The 18156-nt window shown below is 33.3% G+C and overlaps 1 protein-coding gene across 1 annotated transcript in view; it reads left to right on the top strand.

The window, feature by feature from the left end:
• Positions 1 to 18156, top strand: part of LOC140147380 (uncharacterized) — a 100427-nt gene that overhangs the window by 12450 nt on the left and 69821 nt on the right. Inside the window, 1 exon segment of the mRNA XM_072169156.1 lies at positions 17471 to 17595. Coding sequence (XP_072025257.1) covers positions 17471 to 17595 — 125 coding nt within the window.

Below are 18156 nucleotides of genomic sequence, written 5' to 3'. Positions count from 1 at the left end.
TGAACAAAAGTGGTCAAAAATTTGGTTTTTTAAGTAGACTATAAATTTGATATATAATGAAAGTTTTTTCCTCGCCTACTTCAGGAAAAAAACATAAGCAAACAAACAAACAGACAAACATGTGTTCACATCAGTACAATAGAACCCTATTGGATTGTGTTACAATTTGAAGTTGGCTTTAGAATCATACATTTAAAAATAAATTATGTGATGTTTTGTTTTATTTGAGTACGGTAATTCGTGTTTTAAAAGCGCACCATATTGTGCACAGGTTTTTCATAAATTGTCCAAACATTTGAGCCTCCAGGGAAATTCATTGTTATCGCTTGATTTGCTTTTGCATCTTTGATCGTGACTAGAGGCTTGTTTAAGATGAGAACTCAACTACGGTGAACTACCTGGCTGGAGCCTGCGCCTGGCTGCCTGGCTGCTTGACACAAGCTTGTGTGTGTGTGTGTTTTTTTTCTGGTTGTGTACCATGCAAGTTTTACACGCTTTGATAAATCTGACATTTCAAGCTGAAATACGGGAAAATTAGTTTTGCCCATTATACTGGAAAAATTGAATTTATAATTTACTAAATTGTAAATATTTATATAGATAGAAGTGAAAATCTATGAAAATATTGTGAGCAGTATAGAGAAATTGTATATTAGTTTTTGTTCTGAAGTTGTGTTGCATTTAATATACTTTATGCTTTTGGTTTGTTTGTTTGTTAAATTGTTTGTTTTATGTTTGAATTTTTTTATAAATGATCACATTTTATATTTGAAATCGGTCAACTATTTCTGCATTTTTGGTGTTTGCATGATGTCAAATTTTGTCTCAATTTATTTATTTTGATTGAATTAATTTACATCCTTCATAATACTTTACAATGTTTCATTACAATTTGACTTGAAAACATCTGCAATTAACAATTTAATTAGAAGATAAACAAGTGTGCAAATGTCAAGTTTCTAAACTATGAAGGTATACTTTTAAAAATTCATTGGCAGAAAGCATTTAAAAAGGAAATTGCATCGTATAAAAAGAGATGGAGAGAAAGAGAACTTTATGACGTCGCTTAGTGAGTACTCACATTGAGAACTTAATATTCACAGATTGTTGGCTTGCGTTGGAAAGGCCAAAGGTTGTCTAAGCTGGTATTTGCCACAGGTATATAATAAGACTGGGTGCTACTACATTGTACATGTATATAAGTGACATTGTTTTGTAAATTCTTGTGTTTCATGACCTGTGATTAATTAAATTAAAGAGAGGGGGGGGGGGGGGGTAATGGAGTGGGTCTGAATCAGTGGTTGCAAGTTCATGCATTGATACATTGTAAAAGGAATGGATGTATTAAAGGGACAATAGGTTTTCGTGTAAAAAAAAAGTTGCTTTTAAACTGTTTCACAAAATGATCCACAAGCATAAATAGGTCAGTTTAATCCCCTGGTTTGATCATTTTTAAGAATATAAAGCCCTCACAATAAATATGCCTATAGCTTCAGATCGATTACCGTACTGACTCGAGTATAGTCCCACCCCGTTTTTAGGTGAACATTTTTCAAAATTGGGGGTGGGACTATACTCGAATTTCAAAAAAAAAAAAATTAAATTGAATTTATGTGCATTTTGATATCATTAATAGAGTGTGACATACAAACAATCATGCAATTTTTTTTCTTTAGTAACTCAATCATGAATGATCCTAGCATATATAGCTGTAGGTCCAGGGACACTACAAAACCGAAAAAATAAATAAAATATTTTTTTTACAATTTCTGAAATTTTTCGAAAACTTGGGGGTGGGACTTTACTCGAAGGTGGGACTATACTTGCGTCAGTACGGTATTTACAATAGAAAGAAAGGTGGTTTAATGTTAAAATATTGTGAATATGATTAATAGTTCTGAAGCTATAGGCATTTATTAACAGCTGTGTTTCTTTTTGTGAGGTCTTTATGTCATGTTTATTACGCAAAGTTGTGCAAGAATTTGTTTTCTTTTAAAACATTGATTGCTTATATCTTTGTACATGCATGTACATGGTTGCTGAATTTGACACTTGTACTAGAATATATTTAAAGTACCCGGTATGCCACTTTTATTTTTTCTGTTGGTCTAAAATGATGCACAAGTACTGGGATCCCCTTTTATAACTCATACCATTCCTCTTGTGTGTCAGCTTTATTTGTCTCAATATTTGAGTGAAAACACCGCCTTAAATTTGTGGGTACTTCATTTTACAAAAATCCAACAGTGAATTTTTGTAAAGTGCAAATTCCAAACTGATCAAATGCTGATATTATGATGCATGTTCAAACCTTGAGTTATTCACAAAAAGTACTTTGGTAGTTAAATTAAAAAATGCCAAAATACTTTCAAGCCTAGAATCCCTGTCAACAAGTAACTTGAAAAACAATTGATCAAAATGGGCTATTCCAGTTAAAATCCACACTACCCCTGTGGAAGATTTTAGAAATATCTTCCACAGAGGGAGTATGCTTTTCAAATGTAATTGGTCAGGGTTAATCATTCTAAAACCCATACTCCCCCTATCATAGCTTTACCTATATCTTCCACAACTGGAGTTAGTACTTCAATTGGAAGTTACCCAACTGTCTATTCTATTTGAAACTCATACTCCCTCTGTGGAAGACTTTAGTTAAAATCTTCCACAGGGGTAGTATGTATGGATTTTAAATGGAATAGCCCAATGTGTTATATTTTTGTCTAACATAAAAATGAAATTATAATTTGCACACACACACCCCCACACACACACACAAAATTGTTTAAAAATAAAGTATGAGGTCCACTTGATTCAACTACTTAGCCCCCATATCGCATCACTTCATCATCCATCTAAGTACCACACTTTTCGTTTCAATTCATCATTGTCCAGCCCATTCATCCATTCATTCATCCCATAATAATAGCAGAAAAATATAATAAAAATGAATGTGATTACCATGGCGACCTGCCTTCACGCAATAATGAACACCGCATGACCTTGTTCTAACCACACGGCTCACAAAGACGGATCAATACTTTATTTCTGCAAACTTCATACAGTTACAGATCTATATCATTCAATTCTTCAGAGGAAATTTGTTCCTCGTAATTATCAGTGGTGTTTTGGCTCGTTGATAATTTGAAGTGCGTCAACGATATGACAGAGATCTTCATTTAGCGTAGATAATGCAAATTGTTAAAAATAGAAATAAATTACTTTACATATCCATATTCGTGGTGGCAAAAATTATTAATAAACTTTTTCTTTTTTGTGTAGCTTGTTTTCTGCTTGAAACAAATTTTCATTAAAAATATTTATAAATTATTGATTTGTAATTTTTGTATTGTAATTAATATTTATGATTTAAATTTATTAATTTTGTTATCTTATATTTATTTATTACCATTTATTTATGCAAAACAAATTGATTCTCTGGATGTTTGAAATAAATATTTAACATTATTTTCCAGCAAAATTGTTGCAATTGAAGCCATATTGTAGCATTTCCATAAAAATAGATAGTATTTCTTTTCCATAAAATGTTAGCTTTTACTCTCAGATATGTCCTCTTTTAATTTTGAGCCGAACAGCTGAGGTCAAGCAAAGAAAATTTGAATTTACTACCATCGCCAATGTGTGTTACATCGACCGTTGGTTGTGCTATGTTACTAACATTTCCATCGTAAAGACGGTTTATTCAAAATCTCAATTTTGACAAAACTACACCAGCTTAAGTCTTGATTTTTGTAGGTATTATATATTTTGTAGTTACTGAAGTACATTACAATCATGTACAAAACAGAATTTTATAAAATATTGAGGTCATCCTCCATCAGCAAATGTTACAACATTTTTAAATAATATTTCCAAGCACAATTATTGCATCTGTAATTAACTTTAAAGATGCATATTCCCTTATTACAATTTTGTGAATAATTAGTTTTATTATTTTCCACTTTTTACAACAGAAATAGTACTCCGTTTTTGGATCCAAAAATGTTATGTTTTTTTTTCCGCATGTTATTGTTAATAAATAGTTGGCATTATTTTAATCGAAGGTTTTACATATGGCCCATTCCATGTCAACTCAGGGATGTGCACGCAGCACCTCTTCAATTTTTTTTTTCTGTGTGGTGGTAGATATTTGAGAAAGTAAAATCCGAAAATTTGAGCTTCATACTCCATTTCGTTTTTCGTGGCATCAATTTGAAATTTAGAGGTCAGCGTAAAACAACTTTGAGTATAGCAAAGGCGATGTTGGACTCTCCTTTACTTTAAAGATATCCATGAATGAATGTCCAAAAGGGAACCATTTACAACTTTTATGTATCCTGGGGAACTTATAAAATGTGAATTCAAACTCTGGCATCAGAATGTCATATAATAACTCCTTTATCAAAAAATGTGTAACTCTATGGAGAATGCAAAATACTGATGTGTTGAAAAGTCCCAAAGCCAATATCTCTCAGAAATGTTGTCCAAGGACATATCTTCAACATACCTGAAGTTGATGGTGGGGCAAAATGTCTGACATTGGTTTTCAGGGGGTCAAATGTACAAAAATGTACAATTGGGGTTTTGTATGGGTAAAAAAAAAAAAAAAAATATTCTAATAGGCTCAATATTGGATAAGAGTAATGTCCTACCAAAGGGCTCTGACTGGCAAAAAAAAATGGATTATAAAATTATTTTTACTTTGGAGTTTTGACCCCCCAAAGTTGGTCCTGGATGGACGAAGTTGCATTTTGAGGGCCCTATATCTTTTAAAGTTAAGGAGTTACAAGTTTTCTGATGCCAGATTTTAATTCTACACAAATAAGTACCCCAGGATACATACTTTTCAAAGTTGTAAATGGTTCCTTTATACATTTATGGACCTCCAACGTTGTTCAAGGCTATGACACATTTTTACGCTGACCCCTAAATTTCAAATTGATGCCACGGGAAAACGAAATGGAGTATGAAGCTCAAATTTTCGAATTTTACTTTTCATCAATATCTACCACACACAGAAAAGAAAAAATTGAAGAGGTGCTGTGTACATCCCTGGAGTTGACATGGAATGGGTCATATATATTTGATTACTCCATTATTGGATCTGTCAACTTGAAATGATCAAAATTCTCCAATCTCCATATGATTCGTCTCAGATCTCCATTGCATACATTTTTGTGAATATTAATTTCCCACTTAATTTTCTCTTTCAATTAATAATAAATTAAATTTAAGCACACAGCCGCCTGGTTTTGGATCAGAAAACTTTATTGCTTGATTGACATTTGCTAAATATTAAAACAGTTGAGTGGTTATGAACTGGACAAAGAAAAGTTTTGGAAGAAGATCAATGGAGTTTTAGTGTGCCAGGACCAGCCACAATGGGCTTTGTTCAGCTGCAGGCAACTTTTCTTTGTTGCAAAGTTGGCTGGCCATACATCTCTTTGTGTTATCTTAGGGGAAGTAGCTATTGCATATTCATAAGTTTTTGAAAGTTATTAAAAAGTTAATAAAGAACAGGTTTCTGGGTTTAAATATGAAATGACATATGTTGTAGTTGTTAGTTGTGAAAGGTGATCATTGAGGATACATGTATGCAACATACTTGGAATGAAACAAGAAGAATGTGTGGCAATGGTAAGTTGACTTGTTCTTTCATCTTGATGTTACTCTTTTGAAATGAATATATTGTTTATTTTATGTATTTAGCCAACTCTAAGTATTAGGTACTTATTTTTTTTATTAGTTTCCTTTTATTTCATTCTATCTTAAATAATATTTAAATTACTTCAGGCTAATATATTTTAGTAAAATAGAAGTAAAAATAGGATTATAGGAAAGTTACTATACAAATTACAATGTTATTTGTATAGATTTTTATTTAATTTTGTTCAGTTGTACCTGGTATGTTATTTTATTGCATTTATTTTTTAATTTTATTTGTTTACTCATTTGTTTATTTATTTATTAAATCGAAGCAAATAGTAAGTCGTGACTGTTGTTTTAAATCTACTGTACTATAAAAAATGGGTGTTATTTTTTTCCTTATTTTTTCCTTAATCAAATAGCCCTTCAGAGCTTGTAATTCGGATGCATTACATGCATTTGTTCTCATTGCTAATAAAAACACATTTTGCCAAGGCCAAAAAAAAATTTATATTTTAACGAAATTTGGCTGAAAATCGGCTGTAAAATCAATGTTCAATTTTGTTTCTGATCGCACCGCAACTCCGAAATTGGCATTGTTCAATTTATAAAAGATATTAAAAACCGCATACCGCATTCGATTTCAAACTCCCATGGGACATGAGACAAATCTTTTTTTGGGGGAGGGGGCCTAAACATAAATTTGTAAGGCATCAAAATCAAATGAGTCTTTTGGTGAATATCTTAGATTATGAGAAACATTTTCTAGATGCCATTTCTGTTCAATTTCACCCCATTTTACAGCTTGGCAACCACTAAAACAGTTTTCCGTGACCCACTTTATAATTAACCACACAACAATTCATTGTGGAGTTGATATTAAAAATTGACCAAAATTCTTCATCTATCTCTTCAAATTTAGAATTTTTAAGCTAGAAACACTGTTATGTACAGCAATATGAAATTTAGACATTTTGTCTTTCTGCATTATAGTTATACAAATATTACATTTTCCAATGAATGACTAGGACCTCATTACTTAGCTTGGGCTTCAAACAAACAAAAATGTATTTTCAAAGTGTGGGGGGGAGGAAGAACAAAACAAAATAAAACACATCATGTCTCCCTCAGTGGTCAGTCAGTGAGTGGAAGTGATGCAAATTAACCAAGCAGACTCCTTGTAATTAGTGGATCACATCAAAGAATTTATAATGAGGGAGGATGAAGTTTACTTTGTTGTCCATCGTGCATATTTAATGAGCTTAAGTGGTAATCTCCATGTAATTGATTAATTAATATTAGTCATCATCTGGATTCATTAATAAGAAGTTGAAATAAAGTAAAAGAAATCTGTATTAATATTAAAGTGTATGTGTGCATGGATTAAAATGTAGTGCAGAGTGCAAACCCTTTTTCTACCCCCGATTCGTTAAATTCTTTATGATTGATTCTTTCAATATTTTTTGCACTTAAATTAAGTATGTACTTCCTATTGTAAAACTAGCTCTGAAGGCTTTTACATTTAGAGTACAATGAAAACAGACAATTTCCTCGGCCGGGATTTTCCCCTTCAAGTTTGATAGACCAGTTTGAAATTTAGTACAGAGATATAGAACACTAGATACATTTATCAGAGACTGTCCGTCTGTCACTATCTGGTTTTAACATGTAGCATCACCATTTAGGCTGTATAAAATTTATTTTGGTTTCTTTTTTAAAATTTTCAAGTATAACTTAAACTTTTGTTTAAAAAAAAGTTAATTTGAAGTTTTTGAAGTATTCTTCTACCCCTTGGGACCTTCAAATAAAAGGCACCACATTGTTGTCCAATATTGTGTTAAAAAAAGGATTGCAATAGTTAGCAATGGCAATTTGTATTAAAAATTAATGTACATATTAAAAATATTAATAAGCTCATTTGCATATTTGCAGCTTAAATGCAATCACTGATCCCGGGGGGGGGGGGGTGCCCAAGTTTGGTTTTGGTAGGGACGTGCGCTGAGAATTTGAAAGTGGACCCATAAATATACCAATTTTTCAAGAAATTTGGACCCATTGATATACCAAAAGTCAAAATTTTCGCTGAATTTAACCCAAATTGTCTTAGTTTTTACAAATTTTCCCAAAATTTTGGGAAAATTTTGGCTAGATTAAGGAAAAATTGGCCTATTTTTCGAAAAAATTGAGAAAATTTTGAAAAAGGACCCATTCATATACCAAAATATGCTTTGAAAAAGGGGTCATTGATATACCAAGAGGCTGAAAATGCTACCCATATTTGCGTGCACGTCCCGTATGGTCATTTGTACTGAGTACCCCCGGTCACTGATCAACTTCAAACTTGGTTTTGTGCTGGTATTCTTTATATTTACCAACCTTTGTTGTGGGGGCCACCTTAATTACGAACCGCGTTATTCTAGTTTTTATATAATAATTTTTTCTTGATTTATTAGAGATACATTTGCAAACCGTACAATGATAAATGTGATATCAATTTCATCTTGAAGGATAATAAGAGTAAGAGGCTTTTATCAGTTGACTTTTAACCTTGCATGACAGATGGCATTAAATAAATATGTTACAGACCTAATTAGTGAAAACAAAACTGAATCATTTCCTATGCATGAATAATATGTTGGATGATAAATTACTTTTTTTCCATGTTGTGCACATAATTACGTTTACCGTACTTCAACTTTGTTTTAGTATGGTATGTCAGATATTACACCTATTAAAAACTAAATATTTTAGCATAATAGCATAAAAGAGTGTAAATTTTGCATTAAATTTATGCAAACAAGTAACGTACACCCACTTCAGTGTACATTTGTGGTCCACCATTTAAACCTGATCTGGGACATGGTCACTGTGCCAGAGGCATCTTTGTCCTATTTAAAATTATATTAAGAATTGAAGAATCATTGTTTTTGCTGATACATGTATTTTAAATTTTCACAAAGAATCAAACATTTGAACTAAAATCTAGTAAAAACATTTTTGAACATTATCAATTCTGACGAAAATGCCTTTGATGTTGCTTCCATGACCAAAAGTACATTGTAAATTGCAATATTTACATAAAAATATGTTACAATGGCTAACTGGGCATATTTGTACTGTTCAAAACAAAAATGAATTGCAAACAAATTTAAATAATGTTTGCATGCTGTGTGCGCGCATTAACAGTTGGACGCGGTTTATGGTTTTACTCTCCAAATGTGTACTCGCCCTATATACAAGCAACTGCAGTTATTAGCCAAACTGTGTTCTTGTGGTGTTTATAGTCTAGAAAATTAGAAATACTTGATCTAGGAAAAGTGGACATCCACGGTTCCTGTGCATCCACTGTTGTACAGAGATTTCTCTTGTGTGTCCGTGTTTACGAGTAACCCCCCACCCACCCACCCCCACACACATGTGTACAAACAGCAGTGTCAATCTGTCTTGAAAGGGGGGGGGGCAATGCATTTTGCCTAAATTGTCAAAAAGAACAAAATTTCCCAAAAGGGGGGAGGGTCACGTCACCATGTCCCCCTAGGATTGATGCCCATGCCTACTAAACAAACTTTGCTGTATGAAGTGTGCTCTCCTTTCTTGTATCTATCTCTTCAGAGTACTAATAGGATAGTGTCACTCAGTGAATATAAGAGCAGTGAGTTAATCCCTGCCACCTGCTTGTCTTGTCACCACTTCTTTGTATTATTGTTTCTTAGTTAGAGGTCCTCTTTATATTGTCTTCCTATGATGAGCTAATAACGAAAATCTATAGAAGATAATATCAGAGATAACATGGTTTGTCTTCAGTTGTATCGAGGTAAAAATGCGATGTGTTATATGGTGATGAGTAATTTATCGTTCAATAGGCATCTACATGTATTTATTGTTCAATTTCAAGTGAGTTTCTCATATTTTAGAGAAATCAACTAAATATTTATGAGTGAAAAACTTGTTATTCTGAATTCCACAAAAGTAAAGTTCTATTTATACGGTGACCAAAACCTCAGTGTAAGACGCTGATGGACCTTTCAAGTAGAATCGGTTTGCCATGGCAATTTGTCTTTGTTGTGTTTGCAAGAGACCCTTAAAAATTACAAAAATCTCAAAACACAAATTCTGGGTTAGTTGAGCCCGTAGAACAGAGTTTGTTATCACCTGAGGAAAAAAGTATAAGTCAAGCAATGAACAAGAACTGTTCTTAAAACCTCCCCACATGTACTTATTTAGTGATCAAATTCTTCAGTTCAGTGGTCCAGTGGTCATCTCTATATCCTATGATAGTTCTATATAATTAACTGACCATATGGTAACTTGTAGAAGATGTATTGCAATCAGTAACAACAGCCATTATAAAAACACATTATACTTCCACTTAATGACACAAGTATGCAAATTCTCTTTGTTTTCGATTTATTACAAACATTGAATGCATATTTTGGCAAGATCATAATTTAGGTTTATTTTCAAGTTTCTTTTTTGGTTACTTTTTTTTGTATTGAGTACAACTTTATTTTCCAGAAACCATAAAGAGTAATTTACGAATTGCAATTTTGATTTTTGAACATGGTCAAAGAATAATGCTTGCAAAAGTTATAACCTGCACAAATAAAGAAATAATGACATCTGAACATTTTAATATTGTAATATAGAAGAGAAAACCAATGAATTGGTTATTTCAACATGATGGTCAAAATGTTTTCAAAAGTTGTAATAATTATGCAGAAATAAAGTTACATCTGTCTGAACATTATAATATTATAATACAACAAGAGAAAAACCAATGAATTGGTTATTTCAACATGGTGGTCAAAATGCTTTCAAAAGTTATAACCTTCACAAATAAAGTTAAAAGTTGCGATGGGCATCTGTTTTATTTTTTAACAAAAAAAGTAATTTTAAAATCTTTATAATATTGTGCAATCAAAATGATAACTTCTTCAAATCCATCATTAATTAACGTAAGTCCGTTTTGTGTTGGGAAAGAAACATTTTTTTAGATAGTGGTATAACATTCTAAGGGTAAAGTTTAAAAAAAACTAAATCATATATTTGTTAACAAGTATTTACTGTTGTACAGTCTTCATGGACAGTTATTAATATTATAATAATTGATGTTGTGAAATATCATAGGGCTGAAATATGAATATTCATAAGCAATTCAGTCATAATGTAAAACCAAGAATTGATTGATGCTGTGTGTGCAAACTGATTAAAAATTGTGTTGAAGAAAGGACCATATGCAAATTGCATTAAGAGCTTATGGATCCAGTCTTAATGAGTTGGTGGAATATTAAATTTTAATAACTGGACAATGGCATATGATTGAATTTATTTCAAAGAAATTTTTGAAAAATAAGTTTATCTAATTCCATGTAGGATTTTTAATTCAGACTGCATGTATTTTTATCTTTATATATTTTAAGTGAACTTTAAATTCACCGTTGTGTAATGGTAAATGCTTTTAGAAAATTAAGTGGTCCTAGGTAATAATCACCCATGATGACCCATCCTTGTGATGCCCACCCCTCTCAGTCACAGTGAGGAAGCCCACTGTATGTTATTGCCAAGTTATTATCTGGCCAATTCTTTCTACCGCAGAGGGGATTTTTTTTTTCATTTTATTATTATTGCCAACATCAGTGGGTCATTGGAATAATAATGAGCTGAGCTTCTTTGTCGAGTTGTGGGAGGGTGGCGTACTAATGAATGCAAGAGAGAGAGAGTGAGGAGGAGAAAAAAAAAAGATCATCCAAGGTTAGAGAGAAACTCAAAGTTGTCAGCGTAACGGGAGCAAGTGCAATATTTTAGTCCCCGCTGCCGGGCAGTGCAATTTTTGGAATATTATGTATATATTTTTGTAATTTTCATCAGTGCAATATTTACAGGATATTTTATCTAGGACTAGGACTGATAACAAGGTAAGATGGTTATTTGTTCTGATTAAGTTTACTTATGTGACGGTAAAAAATTTGTTCTCACTTAGTTACACTTGCTGGCATAGGAAAGTTGTTGTTGGCATACACTGGTTTAGTTAGTATTTTCTTGATGTGACCTTTTCATATTGTCTGTGAATGTATTATTCCGGCTAGTATCGTGTGTGTCATGCATTGTGAGTCTGTGGATGATTATTTTATGGATGAGAGTGGCACAGATGGAGCGAGATATAGTGAGAGCCTGACGGCATCGGCAGGTGGCAGATCCACTTAGCGGTGCTGGGCAGCCATTTTGGATGCTTTAACTCACAAACTTTAGATAGCGACGGCAGCCAAATCCGACCAAATGCTCCATTTCCGAGCACTGAAACTCGCTCAAATTCCCTGAGGGTCTGGTGGGGTATTGTACATGTGCTATAGTTGGGTTTTCAATAGAATTTAGTGGTGGTTAAGTCTAGTTTGCAAGTGGAATCAGAGTTTATTTTCAAGTTTTCAATATGGCTGCTGATAGTTTCGACTAGGGCTGACAAGTAGCACTTTACATACTTGGCAATATGGTGACGGCAACTACTGCGAGCCGGTGGCTTATCAAATATGCAATAACCACAGCAGGGCTTGCACACAACAAATTATGTAGCATCCATATTGGGATGAAGTAACTTAGTGGAGTAGGTGAATCTAACATAACATTTGAGTTTTAGGTCAGCTGCTATTATTGCTTTTTGGTGTACGGACTTTTATATGTTATGTGCAGTGGAGCATCTTTTATCGAGAGTGATAATCATTTGCATAATCACCTTGCGACACGACGTAGTCGGTCGTGATAGCATCTATATTTCTCTGCAAACTATTTGGCTTGTTTACATAGTTTTATGGTTGTGATGATGGGAGATGCCTGCACTGATGCGAGTGTGAGATGGGGCTAGATTTTAATAGCAGTGTTGTTACGCCCTGGTTTGGCTTTGTTTCAGTGGAGTACTTATTAGTGGTGCAGCTTAAAATTTTTTAATTAGCAGTGGTAGAGGAATGGATGGCTAATTGCTCGAGCTGGCTGGAGTTATGAGTCACTCTTGGATCAGACATCCGTTTCACTTCATCATCACAGCGAAAAAAAAAATTTGCAACTAGTTTTGAGGCTGCTTGAGTAATGCATGATGTCTAACACAGTTGAGATGATTGTTTTTTTAATCAGGTAGATTGGATTTATGCTGATCGGAGTTGGTCATTTGATTCAATTTCAAAATGATAATTATTATTCCCTATGCCTAATTGAAACATAAAAAATGAAGGAGTAAAATACTTCTTTTTTAATATTGATAGTTTTATTTAAAATTCATTTTGTAGAAACTAAACTTATATTTGATGAAAGGGAAACGCCTCAACTTTTATTTTTCCTTTTTTTTTGTAATTAAAAATAATCTAATAGTACTTTCCATCTTTAAAATAAATTGTATATTTTTTAAAGAGTGCTCTTCCTTGAATTTTAGAAATGAGTAGTTTTTTATGCCATCATGCTACCAAATAATGCACCCTGAAAATAGTCTCCCTCAGTTAAATGCACTGTAACAAAAAGGGGGGGGATGATTCTGTGAATTATATTTACTTCATAATTACATGTGTGGGTGAATTTATCAAAACAAAGAGCAATTATTCTGAAAACTACATTTTACAAGATTTCCAAAGCTGTTGATGAAAAAAAGATGAATAGTTTCCTCCTTATTGTTATATTGTCTACTTGGCCACCTTGCAGTCAGGATTGCCAAAACATTTGAAGCCCAAAATTGGGGGTCAAATCATCTAAACGTCTGCAAATTTTCTCTTAGCCATTGGGTTCTATGGGACGGGAAAGTTGTGGAAGCTATTGTCAAAAAGCTGCCTAATTATTTTCTTAGCAGTTGGTTTCTATGGGACAGGACACAGTAAAAAATCCTGTGGATAATCAACAAAAGTAGCCCAATTGGGCTACTTAGTGAGGGGTTTGGCAACCCTGCTTGTAGTCTGCTTTCAGCTGTTATCAGCCAAATGGCACAAGCCTGGTATTTATTCATCAATTGCAGTGTTTGTTTTCAAAACAAAGGGTCAAGCCATAACACTTCCACTTTTATTGGAGTAAAACAAATGCGAGATTTGCATAGTGTCTTTATCTCAGCCCACTACATTTAGTGTAGTATTTTGTATGTTACATGTATACACTGACAATTTTTGAAAAGAAAAGTTATATATCGATTTGAGAAATCTTAAAATTACATTTGTAATTTAGAACAAGATGCTTGGGGAAGATCAAAGGTTTACTTGCCATGTGACAGTGTCCATCATTTATTCACCATATTATGGGGTGTTGGAGTTGGTTGGAAAAAGTTACAATAGTGAGTGATGTACTGACTGGGTTCGAGAGTTAAATACTGGACACGATTTGCAAAAATGTTTAACATGCTTGTTCATTTTGGCATATTTCAGCCCCAAAATAACCTAATTTTGGCCCATTTAGTATTGCAAAAAGTACATTTTGGCACACTCCAAATGCATTTCTGCCACGAAAGTTGTCATGGGGGGGCTAATGTTGGCAGGATGACTTTGCAATTTTGCCCCCCTCCCTATGAAATGTTGTCCATTATGCCACTGGTTTTATCACAAGTTGAAAGCTTTTCTTGTCTACCATTCTAGTCTGTAATTACAATTATCATATTCCAAATGAGTGAAAATCAATTTACATATGCTAATGAGCTAGACAACCCCTGTTAGGCTAAGATATTTTATTTAGTCAACTAATTGCACTTTATCTTGGAAGTCTTTGTTACAGGTCCAATTACTGAAGCCAATACATTGACAATACACTCATTTGAGTGATTGGATAAAATGTATTGATCACCATATGTGCGTGTACAGTACAGTGTACAAATTGTTGGAATACTAATAACGTTAAGAGGGTCAGTGGTTAAGGTGGGCCGATTCATTAAATTTCAAATCCGGAAGAAATTGTAATAAAAGTTACTGAATTTTTTATGTTTTTGACTGCAAGAGTAGACTAAAAGCATGCTACAAAAGTATTTAGTAATAAATTATTAGGTACTCAGTTTATTGATAGTCGCTAAATTTATGATCAGCAAGTTCACTGAGGATGCAATATATTTTTAGTGTTGGTACACTTAGCTTATATTATAATGGTTTCAATATCTTACCGACATCAGTGTATTGTAACATTAAAGAGAGTGTGGAAAGGAGGAAAACTGTATTACTTACAGTGCGTAAAAACGTTTGATTAGATTGACAAATTTGTCTGTTTTTTCACTCATAAAATGATATCATGTATGCTCCCTTTTAATTTTGACCCATACTAATGAGATCAATGAAAGAAAATAGAAAAATAGAATTATTAACAAATTTAAGATTTTGCCAAAAGTACCTGTAGCACTTTGCTTTTTGCAGGGTATTTCAGTTCATCAAAGTACATTACTTGTAGTACTTGTAGTCTCCTTGAGCAAATTTCATTTTAAGAAGTTTTAAAAGACTTAGAAATTTGAAGGCTAAATTGCAGTATTGGCACCAAAGTGTTTATTTTGATTTATTATTTTGTGAAGAATTCTTCGAATTGAACAAACTAAGTGTCTTTCTATCATATTAATTGATCAATTTATAGATGTAAAATTAAATAACAAAACATTTCTGTCAGCAAGTTGTCTTTTATTGCATGTAATCAACTTGATGTATATGGCAGCTATCTTCAGAAGATAGCATTCCTTGAAACAAAGAAGTAGAAAAAATGTACATTTATCATAATTTGTAAACCACCATCTCAATTTGTCAAATGTGTGCGTTTAAAGTTAATTGAGGAAACTGTAGAAAAATTCCACGAATTCTTGGTTGTTTGTGTTTTTTCATCACAAGCAAAGTATTGAAAACATGTAGGTGTAGTGATGTCAATACATGTTGTACATGTATGCTGTGTGACTGTTGTGTGTTCAAGTAAATCGGTACGAGATAGGTTTTCCAGAAATGAACACCATCATGTTTGGCATCTTTATGGGGTAGCTGTTAAAATGTGGGCCCCATTTATACATGCGTATGTATGGGGTGTGTGTAAAGGGGGTGGGTCATGTGTATATTTGTTCATTTGAGATACATGCATTGTATTGAATTCCATATATAGTAGAACTATTACAACTTTAGAATCTGAGACAAGAATGCCATTGATGTAGACAACTTTCTAGGCCTGGTTTGTCTACCAACCCACATACGGTAGGGGTGTGTGTGGGGGTTGGGGGAGGTGTCCTGGGTATATTTGTTCATTTGAGATAATGCATTATAATGAATAGTAGAACTATTACATCTTAGAATCCGAGACAGAGATGCCACGGATATAGACACCTTTCTAGGCCTGGTTTGTCTACCAACCCACATACTTTTGTTGGGTCAAGAAAGGAAAACTGAAAAACAAAAGAAGCATAATTGCTCAGTCAAAAAACAATTACAATGAGGCCTACTCTTGTAGCTTATTTCTTTGTGAGATAATTCATGCAAATATTCTTCTACTTAAAAAAACTGGGTCACCCAGGCTAATTATTGTGTTCGCTTACATGAATAGTACAGTGACTTTTTTGGATGTAAGATGTGCAAATTAACATGTCTGATGAATAGACTAAGAGGATGTTTTTTGAAGTTTATTTTTAGGATATTAGGATTAATAAAAAAATAAGAAGATATGGTTTCCAACATTTCTCCCAGTCCCTTTTAAATAGACTATAAATCTATACTTTATTACTGGAAAGAAACAATTTTTCATTTACAAGAAAAGATATTAATACTGTACTTATTATTATTAATTATTACTGTTCTTGTTTATTTAATAATAATTATTATTATTTTAAAATAATAATATCATCATTGTTTTCAAAGGGTTAGATTAAAAAGAGAGGTCACTTGAGCCTGTAACTTTTAAAATTGAAATTCTTTGGTAAATTGACCAAATGGGGGCAAATTATCATCAAACATTAACACTCAGTTCTTAATTTTTCTTGAAACATTTCCCACCCACATAACATTGATCTGTAGTCACATAACTAATGGTCAACAAAATGCTTGTGGAAACTCCTACATGTAGAACAACTTGATTGAGACAAAAAGAGTTATGAGCACTTGAAAGTGTGTACGTGTTTGTGTGGTTGGCATTTAAGATATTATTTAAGCGTATATGGCTCTTTTTGATGAACAAAGATGATGCGTTTCAGTTTAAATACCATTTGTGACATGTGTGTTTGGAGAAGTTCAGTTTGATGCTTTACAAGGGAAAGCATGTTCTCTCTATGAAACTAAATAAAAAGTATTTGGGGGTTGTGAATCCATCCATACTCCACAGGTTTGAAGGTGAAGTGGGGTGTGGGATGACCATGTCAGTCAAGACTTGGCCACATCTATGCATTGGGCGACATTATATACTCTCGTGATGCGAGAGGAACATCCAAATTCAAATTTCAACCCTTTAAACTCTCTACCCCTCGTTGGTTGTGAATGTCTGGTTATTTTACCATTTGGACCTATGAATATGCAGAATCGGAAGATCAGAGATGCAATATGAATGAGGAGGGTAGAGAAAGTTATCGACCAAGATGTAGGGTATATATCTTGATTGCTTTTTTCTGACCCACAGCGTAAGTCAACACGGACTGGAAATGAGATGGTTTCTAATTTTGTTTTGATCTCATGGTCCCCGTGTTAAGATATTTATGTTTAACTATTTCTTAGATCACAAAATGTCATAGATCGATGCTAACCATTGTAGCTATAGACGTTCATTTTGGAAGTAGGTCACTTTGTGACCATCATCATCGGCATACATTTTGTATTTTCCCTCTGCTAACCAGCGCTTTCTTTCTATTTTTTTAAAACAATTTTGTCAACAGATGATTTGAAGAATCTTACGGACAGTCCAACACGCTCTACCAGAAGCGGTAAAATTACAAGCAATAACAATCACGAATCAAGCAAACAACCCGCAAGCAAAGAGGACACGGCAGACATGGTCAGGGTAAGTAATACTGTGTGTAAAGCATAAAATGGGCTATTCCAGTTAAAATCCACACTACCCCTGTGGAAGATTTTGGAAATATCTTCTACAGGGGGAGTATGTTTTTCCAATGTAATTGGTCAGGGTTAATCCTTTTAAAATCCATACTCCCCCTGTATTATGGCTTTACCTTTATCTTCCACAACTGGAGTGAGTATTTCAAATGGAAGTTACCCATTTGTCTATTCTATTCAAAACTCATACTCCCTTTGTGGAAGACTTAAGCTAAATCTTCCACAGGGGTAGTGTGGATTTTAAATGGAATAGCCCAATATTCATGTGCATGAAAATTTTCAAGCACACAAATATTTTTAAGGAAATATACAAATGCACAAAAATTTCATGTTGCAGTAAGATGGATTCTCTCCAAAATGTGAAATTTTAATGCCACAAAATTATCATGTTTTACAAGTTCTTGGCTTCAGGAAAGTGTGGGTGCTGTGACTGCTGTCTGAGAAGGAAATTGCTAAAACTCAAGGCACTTCTAAAATCCTTTGAATTGATGCTAGTGAGATAAACTGA

The sequence above is a fragment of the Amphiura filiformis genome, chromosome 3 (genome assembly GCF_039555335.1).
Source record: "Amphiura filiformis chromosome 3, Afil_fr2py, whole genome shotgun sequence".
Lineage (NCBI taxonomy): Eukaryota > Metazoa > Echinodermata > Ophiuroidea > Amphilepidida > Amphiuridae > Amphiura > Amphiura filiformis.
The sequence above is the reverse complement of the archived record's forward strand: the minus strand, read 5'-3'. Positions and strand labels throughout refer to the sequence as shown.